The 13,825-nt window shown below is 45.0% G+C and overlaps 1 protein-coding gene across 6 annotated transcripts in view; it reads left to right on the top strand.

The window, feature by feature from the left end:
* LOC106602015 (syntaxin-binding protein 4) overlaps nucleotides 1-13,825 on the top strand; it is a 175,681-nt gene that overhangs the window by 131,952 nt on the left and 29,904 nt on the right. For all 6 annotated transcript variants that reach the window (XM_045715827.1, XM_045715825.1, XM_045715824.1 and 3 more), the window contains 4 exons: nucleotides 202-308; nucleotides 1,052-1,193; nucleotides 1,727-1,799; nucleotides 7,122-7,216. In XM_045715827.1, coding sequence (XP_045571783.1) covers nucleotides 202-308; nucleotides 1,052-1,193; nucleotides 1,727-1,799; nucleotides 7,122-7,216 — 417 coding nt within the window. The remainder of the gene's footprint in view (nucleotides 1-201; nucleotides 309-1,051; nucleotides 1,194-1,726; nucleotides 1,800-7,121; nucleotides 7,217-13,825) is intronic.

Genomic DNA, 13,825 nt, shown 5'->3' with positions numbered 1-13,825 from the left:
ACACTGTAGTCTACTGATAAACTGTATGTTACACTGTAAGCACCACTTGTGTATAGTTTTTTAAAATTATTTAAAGGATGAGGTTCTCCTGATTATGTTTTCATGTCTGTTTTTATGTGTGTAAAGCCAAAAACAAATGTCCACATTGCATGTAGAATCACGTTTTTGTAATTCGTATTTTCTGCTGTCCCCCATTTGCAGGATGGGCGCCTGAGGCCAGGGGATCAGCTCATTGCCATCAACAAGGAGTCCTTGATAGGTGTGACCCACGAGGAGGCTAAGAGCATGGTCAACAAGGTCAAATTCAGGTGAGATACCAGATGGTGTGGGGGTGGGGTTTGAATTGTGTGCGGGTAGAAGTGTTGGTGTGTACAAAAACGTATATACTGCAAGTTTGTGAGATGAAACCAAAAGTAAAATGTGAGATATAATATACTTTATACTTCTGAAGTTGTAGAGTTATACTTTATAGTTCTATACTTCCAAAGTTCTAAAGTTCTACTTTATAGTTCTATACTTCTACAGTTCTAAAGTTATACTTTGTAGTTCTAAAGTTATACTTTATAGTTCTATACTTCTAAAGTTATACTTTGTCGTTCTAAAGTTATACTTTATAGTTCTAAAGTTCTAAAGTTATACTTTATAGTTCTATACTTCTAAAGTTATACTTTATAGTTCTAAAGTTATACTTTATAGTTCTAAAGTTATACTTCTACTTTATAGTTCTAAAGTTCTACATTATAGTTCTAAAGTTATACTTTATAGTTCTAAAGTATAACTTTATAGTTCTATACTTCTAAAATTATACTTTATAGTTCTAAAGTTATGCTTTATAGTTCTAAAGTTATACTTCTACTTTATAGTTCTAAAGTTATAGTTCTACTTTATAGTTGTAAAGTTATACATTTATAGTTCTATACTTCTAAAGTTGTAAAGTTATAATTTATAGTTCTATTCTTCTAAAGTTGTAAAGTTATAATTTATAGTTCTATACTTGTAAAGTTGTAAAGTTCTACTGCTAAGTTCTATGTTCTTCTATCTATCCCTCCAGTCAAGAGGTGGTGGTGGAGATCGCTTTCATCCCTGGTAAAGGTCCGTTCCCCAACAGCACGTCTTTACACAACGGTGTCCAGCGCAGCGTTGGCAACGGGTACAGCTCCGGACGCTTAAAAGTCCACGTCAGATCACCAGAGGTCAGTCTTCTCCTCTCCTCCTCTTCTCCTCCTCTTTCTCAGTAGTATCCATCACCCGAGGTTAGCATTCTTCCTCTTCACATCTTAAATGTAGTTAGATCATATACCTGTTGAATAAAGTAACATTTGATCAAATAATTAATAAAGTCCTCCGATTGTACGCTGGTTCAGGGCAGGGATGATAGATTTCAGATCTGTAGGTTTCTGCTCTAGTCTGGTGTAATGTTGATACAGGTCTGTAGGTTAAGGCTCTAGTCTGATGTAATGTTGATACAGGTCTGTAGGTTACTGCTCTAGTCTGATGTAATGTTGATACAGGTCTGTAGGTTTCTGCTCTAGTCTGATGTAATGTTGATACAGGTCTGTAGGTTTCTGCTCTAGTCTGATGTAATGTTGATACAGGTCTGTAGGTTTCTGCTCTAGTCTGATGTAATGTAGATGAAGGCTGATACTTAGCTCTTGGCCTCTTGTAGCTCAGTGAGTTAATATTTGTTGTACAATTCCAACAGCCTCCTCTCCTCTTCTCTGTGTAGATCCGTACGGGGGAACCTGCCCCGCTGCCTTCTCCCTCCCCTGACATCTGCCCTCCAGATATACACATTTCAGGTACTATTAAATATCAATTATAATATCATATTTTCTCTACTACTTCACCCAGCTGAGTTCTTCCCTTTCCCTTACTCCTCTCTCACTCCTATTTTCTATTGTACCCCTCTCTGTCTCTCTCACCCTCTCTCTTTTCTCTCGCTCTCTCTCTCTCTCTCTCTCTCTCTCTCTCTCTCTCTCTGTCTCTCTCTCACCCTCTCTCTTTTCTCTCTCTCTCTCTCTCTCTCTCTCTCTCTCTCTCTCTCTCTCTCTCTCTCTCTCTCTTTCTCTCTCTTCCTCCTATCCATTGTACCTCTCTCTCTCTCACCCTCTCTCTTTTCCTCTCTCTCTCTCTCTCTCTCTCTCTCTCTTTCTCTCTCTTCCTCCTATCCATTGTACCTCTCTCTCTCTCACCCTCTCTCTTTTCTCTCTCTCTTTCTCTCTCTCTCTTTCTCTCTCTTCCTCCTATCCATTGTACCTCTCTCTCTCTCACCCCTCTCTCGCTCTCTCTCTCTCCCTTCCTCCTCTCTTTTTACTCCCCCCCTCTATGACCTAGTTATAGAAAAGCCTGTCAGAGAACCTTCGATGTCCTCTAGAAAAACGGTCATTCTCAGACTCCCCCCCCCCATGTCTCACCTGGCACGTAGGCAAACACACTGTGTTTATTTAACACTCACTAAATGAAGGTGGTGAGGTGAAGTGAAAACCAGGGATTGGGGATTAAAAAGGAGTTGGGATTTAATCAGAGTGTGGCTGGCAACGCAGTGGGGTGTGTCTGGGGGTGGGGTGTGTGTGTGTCTGTATGTTTGTGTTTGTGTGTGTGTGTATGTGTCAGGATTTTTAGCAGGGTGCCCTAGAGGCCAGGAGGATAGGAGAGGTGTTAACAGGTGAAAGCAGGTTAACAGATTCGAAATATATATGGAATTAAGACCAACAAGCTTTCATGTTCCTCTAGATTGGGTTGTCTGTGTGTGTGAATGTGTGTGTGTGTGTGTGTGTGTGTGTGTGTGTGTGTGTGTGTGTGTGTGTGTGTGTGTGTGTGTGTGTGTGTGTGTGTGTGTGTGTGTGTGTGTGTGTGTGTGTGTACTGTAACAACAGCATATGAATGTCTCTGTTTAAGGGTTCCCCTCTCATCCCACCGTCTTCAAAAACTAGATATTGCAGAGTTGCCATAGTAACATAGTAACCGTCAGCTAAAAGACGATTTAAGGGTTCTGTCTTTTAGCAGCACCACGCTGGCATGATAACGCAGCAGGGCATTTTAACATAGTCATATTCCTTACCACTACGAAAATATAGAGACGAGTTCATAGTGAAATATGTGCTACGAAAGACCCTTCTGTTCTGCTGTTATATATGATGGGAACATTTAACACTTCATTTGAATGTTCTGCTGTTATATATGATGGGAACATTTAACACTTCATTTGAATGTTCTGCTGTGGGGTAGGGTTACCTCCAGCACCGTATTAACTAGAGGTCGACCGATTAGGATTTTTCAACGCCGATACCGATACTGATTATTGGAGGACCAAAATGGCCGATACCGATTAATCGGCCGATTTGTATGTATATATTTGTAATAATGACAATTACAACAATACTGAATGAACAATGAACACTTTTATTTTAACTTAATATAATACATGAATAAAATCTATTTCGTCTCAAATAAATAATGAAACATGTTCAATTTGGTTTAAATAATGCAAAAACACAGTGTTGGAGAAGAAAGTAAAAGTGCAATATGTGCCATGTAAGAAAGCTAACGTTTAAGTTCCTTGCTCAGAACATGAGAACATATGAAAGCTAGTGGTTCCTTTTAACATGAGTCTTCAATATTCCCAGTTAAGAAGTTTTAGATTGTAGTTATTATAGGAATTATGACAGTCGACTATTTCTCTCTATACGATTTGTATTTCATATACCTTTGACTATTGGATGTTACTATAGGCACTTTAGTATTGCCAGCCTAATCTCGGGAGTTGATAGGCTTGAAGTCATAAACAGCGCTGTGGATCAAGCATTGCGAAGAGCTGCTGGAAAACACAGTAAAGTTTGAATGAATGCTTACGAGCCTGCTGTTGCCTACCACCACTCAGTCAGACTGCTCTATCAAATATCAAATCATAGACTTAATTATAATATAATAAATGCAGAAATACGAGCCTTTGGTCATTAATATGGTCAAATCCGGAAACTATCATTTCGAAAACAAAACGTTTATTCTTTCAGTGAAATATGGAACCGTTTCGTATTTCATCGAACGGGTGGCATCCCTAAGTCTAAATATTGCTGTTTCATTGCACAACTTTCAACGTTATGTCATAATTATGTAAAATTCTGGCAAATTAGTTCGCAAGGAGCCAGGCGGCCCAAACTGTTGCAAAAGAACTGACACAATTTCACCTGGTTAATATTGCCTGCTAACATTAATTTCTTTTAACTAAATATGCAGGTTTAAAAAAATATACATCTGTGTATTGATTTTAAGAAAGGCATTGATGTTTATGTAAATTTGTGCAACGATTGTGCTTTTTTCACGAATGCGCTTTTGTTAAATCATCACCCGTTTGGAAAAGTTACTACACTCTTAGAAAACAACATTTGCTATCTAGAACTTAAAAGGGTTCTTCGGTTGTCCCCATAGTAGAACCCTTTGAAGAACCCTTTTTGGTTCCAGGTAGAACCCATTCCACAGAGTGTTCTACATGGAACCCAAAAGTGTTCTTCTTCGAACCAAAAAGGGTTCTACCTGAAACCAAAAGGTTTCTCCTATGGGGACAGCCGAAGAACCCTTTTGGAACCCTTTTTTCTAAGAGTGTATGTTTTATCAGATTCCTATGAGCCTTGGTCAAAAGTAGTGCCTTTGGGGACTCAGCCTAGTCATCCACTGTTCCCTTCACCAGGCAGCCCACACAATGCAAGGGGTCAGGACAACCAGTGACCATTTCTCTAATCCTATTTTCTCGTAATCATGACCACTCACCATCCCAGCGATGCGATTGGCTAAGCTGGAGATGACTGCTGTTGTCAGCGGTGACAGATGTCAATGATGACAGGTGTCTCAGAGTAGACAATGAAACTAAGTACACATCAATTCATTTCAAACCAATCAATCTATAGCAGTCGACATACTGCCCAGACAGACACAAAGCTAAAGCACTAACTGATCCAACATCACTGATCCAACATCACTGATCCAACATCATCAGATATTTGTGTGTGTGTGGTGTGTGTGTGTGTGTGTGTGTGTGTGTGTGTGTGTGTGTGTGTGTGTGTGTGTGTGTGTGTGTGTGTGTGTGTGTGTGTGTGTGTGTGTGTGTGTGTGTGTGTGTGTGTGTGTGTGTGTGTGTGTAGTGTTTGCAGTAATACTCCTGATTTGATACAGCTACCACGTGCTGTATCAGGTCAAAGTGAAACACTCCCGTTGTGATGGGATGAAACGTGTTTCAATAAGGGCAGAAGAAGAGGAGGAGAGAAAGATGGAGGAGAGAAAGATGAGAGAGAGAAAGAAAGAAATAAACAGATGAGAAAAAGGGAAGGAAATGAGGTGGACACAGGAGAGGGAAAGGAGGTGGACACAGGAGAGGGAAAGGAGGTGGACACAGTAGAGGGAAAGGAGGTGGACACAGGAGAGGGAAAGGAGGTGGACACAGGAGAGGGAAAGGAGGTGGACACAGGAGAGGGAAAGGAGGTGAACACAGGAGAGGGAAAGGAGGTGGACACAGGAGAGGGAAAGGAGGTGGACACAGGAGAGGGAAAGGAGGTGGACACAGGAGAGGGAAAGGAGGTGGACACAGGAGAGGGAAAGGAGGTGGACACAGGAGAGGGAAAGGAGGTGGACACAGGAGAGGGAAAGGAGGTGGACACAGGAGAGGGAAAGGAGGTGAACACAGGAGAGGGAAAGGAGGTGAACACAGTAGAGGGAAAGGAGGTGAACACAGGGGAGGGAAAGGAGGTAAAAGGAAACCGAGTAAGCTTGTCATTATTTAGATGAGATTTACTAGGAACCTAATAGCCAACGCCAATGGAGACAGCTAGTCGTACTGGGGTCAGACACATAACCAAAAAGACATTACAGACAAAATACTTTACAATTTACATCCATTTAAAACATTAACATGTAGTGTGTGTGTGCATCTATCAGTTACACGTGTCAGTACATACACACAACAAGTAGGTCACATGGGGGAGAGGCGTTGTGCCGTGAGGTGTTGCTTTATCTGTTTTTTGAAACCAGGTTTGCTGTTCACTACCCCCGCCCCCTCCCTGTTGTCATGGAAACCCACCTGTCACCCAGGAGGTTGCTAAATACCCTCATTGGATAGGGGAGGAGAGAGAGAGGGAGAAGGGAGGGAGGAGAGAGAGGGAGAAGGGAGGGAGGAGAGAGAGAGAGAGAGAGAGAGGGACATGGAGGTAGGGATGAGGGATAAAGGTATGGAGGGAGAGAGATGGAGTCAGGAAGGAAGGGAGGGAGGAGAGAGAGAGAGAGGGACATGGAGGTAGGGATGAGGGATAAAGGTATGGAGGGAGAGAGATGGAGTCAGGAAGGAAGGGAGGGAGGAGAGAGAGAGAGAGGGACATGGAGGTAGGGATGAGGGATGGAGGGAGAGAGATGGAGTCAGGAAGGAAGGGAGGGATAGAGAGGGAGCGATGAGGGAGAGAGGGAGGGAGGGATGAGGGAGGGATAGAGCGAGGGAGCAAAGAGGGAGAGAGGGATAGAGCGAGAGAGCGATGAGGGAGGGAGGGAGGGAGGGATGAGGCAGGCAAAGCAATCAGAAAATATCAGCCGCAGCAGGGGGTCACCCTAACATAACACCACACACACACTCACACACACACACACCACACACACTCACACACACTCACACACAAACTGGGACAGACAAACCATTAAATGAATAGTAGCACTCGGTGTCCCTGTCGCTGTCTCTCTCCCTCGCCCTCTCTCCCTATCTCTTGCTCTCTCTCTCTTTCTCTCTCCCTCGCCCTCTCTCCCTATCTCTCTCTTTCTCTCTCTTTCTCTCTCTCGTTGAACCTCTCTCCCTATCTCTCTTTCTCTCTCTCTTTCTCTCTCTCGTTGCACCTCTCTCCCTCCCTCTGAGACTATGGTTGTCAACGGTAGTTAATAATTGACAGATACTCTGTGAGAGGAAACACCAGAACAACCATTGTGTAAAAACAGCCGTGTCTGTGGTGTGTTAGTGTAGAATCATCTGGAAATGAACAGAACATGACAATATTCTGCTCAGAGGTGACAGGACAGTGTTTTATACCACCCCGTATAGCCCCTCCAATACAGACTTTAACACTATAGTTGTCTGTCCTCTCTCCTTGCAGGCTCAGCCCCCACCCAGAGAACAGTGTTGTCTGCAGCCAAACCCAAGATCACCCTGGACCCCCACATACGCCTCAAGTCTGACAAACTGGACCTGGTGAGTCCACCTCTGCCTTCTGCCTGCCTGTTTGGCTGTCTGTCTATCTGTCTGTCTGGCTGCCTGTCTGTCTAGCTGTCTGGCTGCCTATCTGTCTGGCTGCCTATCTGGCTGCCTGTCTGTCTGGCTGGCTGCCTGTCTGTCTAGCTGTCTGGTTGCCTATCTGGCTGCCTGTCTCTCTGTCTGTCTGGACCCCCACGTATGCCTCAAGTCTGACAAACTGGACCCTAAGCCCTAGTGTCTGCTCAGACAAACTAGCCCTGGTGAGTCCCTAGTGTCTGCTCAGACAAACTAGCCCTGGTGAGTCCCTAGTGTCTGCTCAGACAAACTAGCCCTGGTGAGTCCCTAGTGTCTGCTCAGACAAACTAGCCCTGGTGAGTCCCTAGTGTCTGCTCAGACGAACTAGCCCTGGTGAGTCCCTAGTGTCTGCTCTGATGAACTAGCCCTGGTGAGTCCCTAGTGTCTGCTCAGACGAACTAGCCCTGGTGAGTCCCTAGTGTCTGCTCAGACAAACTAGCCCTGGTGAGTCCCTAGTGTCTGCTCTGATGAACTAGCCCTGATGAGTCCCTACTGTCTGTGCTGATGAACTAGCCCTGGTGAGTCCCTAGTGTCTGCTCTGATGAACCAGCCCTGGTGAGTCCCTAGTGTCTGTGCTGATGAACTAGCCCTGGTGAGTCCCTAGTGTCTGTTCTGATGAACTAGCCCTGGTGAGTCCCTAGTGTCTGTGCTGATGAACTAGCCCTGGTGAGTCCCTAGTGTCTGCTCTGATGAACCAGCCCTGGTGAGTCCCTAGTGTCTGTGCTGATGAACTAGCCCTGATGAGTCCCTAGTGTCTGTGCTGATGAACTAGCCCTGGTGAGTCCCTAGTATCTGTGCTGATGAACTAGCCCTGGTGAGTCCCTAGTGTCTGTGCTGATGAACTAGCCCTGGTGAGTCCCTAGTGTCTGCTCTGATGAACTAGCCCTGGTGAGTCCCTAGTGTCTGCTCTGATGAACTAGCCCTGGTGAGTCCCTAGTGTCTGTTCTGATGAACTAGCCCTGGTGAGTCCCATGTGTCTGCTCAGACAAACGAGCCCTGGTGAGTCCCTAGTGTCTGTTCTGATGAACTAGCCCTGGTGAGTCCCTAGTGTCTGCTCTGATGAACCAGCCCTGGTGAGTCCCATGTGTCTGCTCAGACAAACGAGCCCTGGTGAGTCCCTAGTGTCTGCTCTGATGAACCAGCCCTGGTGAGTCCCATGTGTCTGCTCAGACAAACGAGCCCTGGTGAGTCCCTAGTGTCTGCTCTGATGAACCAGCCCTGGTGAGTCCCTAGTGTCTGCTCTGATGAACCAGCCCTGATGAGTCCCTAGTGTCTGTGCTGATGAACTAGCCCTGGTGAGTCCCTAGTGTCTGTGCTGATGAACTAGCCCTGGTGAGTCCCTAGTGTCTGTGCTGATGAACTAGCCCTGGTGAGTCCCTAGTGTCTGTGCTGATGAACTAGCCCTGGTGAGTCCCTAGTGTCTGTGCTGATGAACTAGCCCTGGTGAGTCCCTAGTGTCTGCTCTGATGAACCAGCCCTGATGAGTCCCTAGTGTCTGTGCTGATGAACTAGCCCTGGTGAGTCCCTAGTGTCTGTTCTGATGAACCAGCCCTGGTGAGTCCCATGTGTCTGCTCCAATGGTGAGTCCCTAGTGTCTGCTCTGATGAACCAGCCCTGGTGAGTCCCATGTGTCTGCTCAGACAAACGAGCCCTGGTGAGTCCCTAGTGTCTGCTCTGATGAACCAGCCCTGGTGAGTCCCTAGTGTCTGCTCTGATGAACCAGCCCTGGTGAGTCCCTAGTGTCTGTGCTGATGAACCAGCCCTGATGAGTCCCATGTGTCTGCTCAGACAAACGAGCCCTGATGAGTCCCTAGTGTCTGTGCTGATGAACTAGCCCTGGTGAGTCCCTAGTGTCTGTTCTGATGAACTAGCCCTGGTGAGTCCCTAGTGTCTGCTCTGATGAACTAGCCCTGGTGAGTCCCTAGTGTCTGTGCTGATGAACCAGCCCTGATGAGTCCCTAGTGTCTGTTCTGATGAACTAGCCCTGATGAGTGCCTAGTTACATAAATGTTTGATAAAAATAAAAACTAGCCCTGTCTTTATTCCCCATTCTCCCATCCTGCTCTCTATTTCACATCATCCCATTTTTCTATTCCCCATCCTCCAATCCCTCTTTATTCCCCATCCTCCCATCCTGCTCTCTATTTCACAGCCTCCCATTTCTCTATTCTCCATCCTCCAATCCCTCTCTATTCCCCATCCTCCCATCCCTCTCTCTATTCCCCATTTTGCCATCCCTCTCTCTATTCCACATCCTCCCATCCCTCTCTCTATTCCCCATACTCCCATCCCTCTCTCTATTCCACATCCTCCCATCCCTCTCTCTATTCCCCATCCTCCCATCCCTCTCTCTATTCCACATCCTCCCATCTCTCTGTCTATTCCCCATCCTCCCATCCCTCTCTCTATTCCACATCCTCCCATCTCTCTCTCTATTCCCCATCCTCCCATCCCTCTCTCTATTCCCCATCCTCCCATCCCTCTCTCTATTCCCCATCCTCCCATCTCGCTCTCTATTTCCCATCCGCCCATCCCTCTCTATTCCCCATCCTCCCATCCCTCTCTATTCCCCATCCTCCCATCCCTCTCTATTCCCCACCCTCCCATCTCTCTCTCTATTCCCCATCCTCCCATCCCTCTCTCTATTCCCCATACTCCCATCCCTCTCTCTATTCCCCATCCTCCCATCTTGCTCTCTATTCCCCATCCTCACATCCCTCTCTCTATTCCCCATCCTCCCATCCCTCTCGCTATTCCCCATCCTCCCATCCCTCTCTTTATTCTTTCTTCTCTCTCTCTCCCTCTCTCTGTCTCTCTCTTTCTCTCTCTCTCTTTTCTCTCTCTCTCTTTCGCTCTCTGTCTCTCTCACTCTCTCTCTTGCGCTCTTTCAGTAAACATAACACTCACAAAAGTTTTCAAATGTCAATTTGTCTATATACAGTGTTGTAACGATGTGCAAGTAGTTACAAAAGGGAAAATAAATCAACATAAATATGGGTTATATTTACAATGGTGTTTGTTCTTCACGTGTTGCCCTTTTCTTGAGGCAACAGGTCACAAATCTTGCTGCTGTGATGGCACACTGTGGTATTTCACCCAATAGATATAGGATTTTATCAAAATTGGTTTTGTTTTCAAATTCTTTGTGGGTCTGTGTAATCTGAGGGAAATATGTGTCTCTAATATGGTCATACATTTGGCAGGAGGTTAGGAAGTGCACCTCAGTTTCCACCTCATTTTGTGGGCAGTGTGCACATAGCCTGTCTTCTCTGCCTTCGGCAGCCTTTCTCAATAGCAAGGCAATGCTCACTGAGTTTGTACATAGTCAAAGCTTTCCTTAAGTTTGGGTCAGTCATAGCCCTGTGGCGGTCACGACATTGCGTTAGATAGTGATTGTCAAGCAAATAACTGTTGGTCACATGGTAATTGACCGTAATTAACACAAACACATTTAACATCTCCTGGCTTCCACACACAGCCTACAAACCACTGATGCAGACCTTTGGAACATCTACATATTTAAAAGTCTAATAAATCCATGTAATATAGCCTACACCTTCACAATAAATCCATTCTTTATTTTAGACAGGAAACATGATATGAAGAGAATGTAGTCTATTTCAGAAGAACAGAATAGTATACTCTGAGTTGTTCTTATGTTAGGTCCTGATCTGGCTATGTCATATGGCTGTGGGCTACACTAGTTAATTTAGCAGACAAGATTTGCTTAGAATTCCATGGCATTATTTTACTGTATATAATCTCCTTTTTTCCTCTCTCTCCATTCCACCACCGTATACTCCCCCTGTATCTCTTTATCTCTCTCTCCATTCCACCACCGTATACTCCCCCTGTATCTCTCTCTATCTCTCTCTATCTCTCTCTCCATTCCACCACCGTATACTCCCCCTGTATCTCTCTCTATCTCTCTCTCCATTCCACCACCGTATACTCCCCCTGTATCTCTCTCTATCTCTCTCTCCATTCCACCACCGTATACTCCCCCTGTATCTCTCTCTATCTCTCTCTCCATTCCACCACCGTATACTCCCCCTGTATCTCTCTCTCTCTCCATTCCACCACCGTATACTCCCCCTTTATCTCTCTCTATCTCTCTAACCATTACACCACCGTATACTCCCCCTTTATCTCTCTCTATCTCTCTCTCCATTCCACCACCGTATACTCCCCCTGTATCTCTCTCTCTCTATCTATCTCTCTCTCTCTCTCTCTCTCTCTCCATTCCACCACCGTATACTCCCCCTGTATCTCTATCTCTCTCTCTCTCTCTCTCTCTCTCCATTCCACCACCGTATACTCCCCCTGTATCTCTGTGTGCCTGTAGTTTTGTCACGGACGTCCACTGCAGTTGTTTAGCAGTGATTTTAATCTAATCTTAATCTCACTCAGTCTGTGACTGACCCTAATCTAGCACAGTCTCATTAATGGGATTAGGCCCTGGCTGTGGCTCTAGTCCCTGCTCCCTAGCTCTGGTTCCTGCCTGGTACGAGTTGCGTTGCAGGAGGGAGCACTTTAACGTCGCACACAGACACAATGCCCTACAGCTTTACTGTAATGGTTCACTGTGGTGACATGCAACAGAGACAGGGTTAGTTTGGGTTGAATAACACACAGACACATTATACTATGATCTCAATCATGAAGACTATATTCTTTTCAAATGATTGAACAACAGAATATATAAAACAGAATATAATATTATATGTTTGAAGAGTAATCTCACTTGTTTTATGAGAAAGAATGAATGCCAGGATGAGAGTGAGAGAGAGAAAGAGAGATATATATATATATATAAAGAGAGAGATATATATATATAAAGAGAGAGAGAGATATACAGTTAGGGAAAAAAGTATTTGATCCCCTGCTGATTTTGTGCGTTTGCCCACTGACAAAGAAATGATCAGTCTATAATTTTAATGGTAGGTTTATTTGAACAGTGAGAGACAGAATAACAACCAAAAAATCCAGAAAAACGCATGTCAAAAATGTTATAAATTGATTTGCATTTTAATGAGGGAAATAAGTATTTGACCCCTCTCAATCAGAAAGATTTCTGGCTCCCAGGTGTCTTTTATACAGGTAACGAGCTGAGATTAGGAGCACACTCTTAAAGGGAGTGCTCCTAATCTCACCTTGTTACTTGTATAAAACACACCTGTCCACAGAAGCAATCAATCAATCAGATTCCAAACTCTCCACCATGGCCAAGACCAAAGAGCTCTCCAAGGATGTCAGGGACAAGATTGTAGACCTACACAAGGTGGAATGGGCTACAAGACCATCGCCAAGCAGCCTGGTGAGAAGTTGACAACAGTTGGTGCGATTATTCGCAAATGGAAGAAACACAAAAGAACTGTCAATCTCCCTCGGCCTGGGGCTCCATGCAAGATCTCACCTCGTGGAGTTGCAATGATCATGAGAACGGTGAGGAATCAGCCCAGAACTACACGGGAGGATCTTGTCAATGATCTCAAGGCAGCTGGGACCATAGTCACCAAGAAAACAATTGGTAACACACTACGCCGTGAAGGACTGAAATCCTGCAGCACCCGCAAGGTCCCCCTGCTCAAGAAAGCACATATACATGCCCGTCTGAAGTTTGCCAATGAACATCCGAATGATTCTGAGGACAACTGGGTGAAAGTGTTGTGGTCGGATGAGACCAAAATGGAGTTCTTTGGCATCAGCTCAACTTGCCGCGTTTGGAGGAGGAGGAATGCTGCCTATGACCCCAAGAACACCCTCCCCACCATCAAACATGGAGGTGGAAACATTATGCTTTGGGGGTGTTTTTCTGCTAAGGGAACAGGACAACTTCACCGCATCAAAGGGACGATGGACGAGGCCATGTACCGTCAAATCTTGGGTGAGAACCTCCTTCCCTCAGCCAGGGCATTGAAAATGGGTCGTGGATGGGTATTCCAGCATGACAATGACCCAAAACACACGGCCAAGGCAACAAAGGAGTGGCTCAAGAAGAAGCACATTAAGGTCCTGGAGTGGCCTAGCCAGTCTCCAGACCTTAATCCCATAGAAAATCTGTGGAGGGAGCTGAAGGTTCCAGTTGCCAAACGTCAGCCTCGAAACCTTAATGACTTGGAGAAGATCTGCAAAGATGTGTGCAAACCTGGTGGCCAACTACAAGAAACATCTGACCTCTGTGATTGCCAACAAGGGTTTTGCCACCAAGTACTAAGTCATGTTTTGCAGAGGGGTCAAATACTTATTTCCCTCATTAAAATGCAAATCATTTCATAACATTTTGACATGCGGTTTTCTGGATTTTTTTGTTGTTATTCTGTCTATCACTGTTCAAATAAACCTAACATTAAAATGATAGACTGATAATTTCTTTGTCAGTGGGCAACCGTACAAAATCATCAGGGGATCAAATACTTTTTTCCCTCACTGTATATATATACACAGCTCAAAGAAATAAAGGGAACACTTAAACAACACAATGTAACTCCAAGTCAATCACACTTCTGTGAAATCAAACTGTCCACTTAG

The sequence above is a fragment of the Salmo salar genome, chromosome ssa03, assembly GCF_905237065.1.
Source record: "Salmo salar chromosome ssa03, Ssal_v3.1, whole genome shotgun sequence".
Classification (NCBI taxonomy): Eukaryota; Metazoa; Chordata; class Actinopteri; order Salmoniformes; family Salmonidae; genus Salmo; species Salmo salar.
Note: the sequence above shows the minus strand (reverse complement) of the source record. Positions and strands in the feature narration are given on the sequence as shown.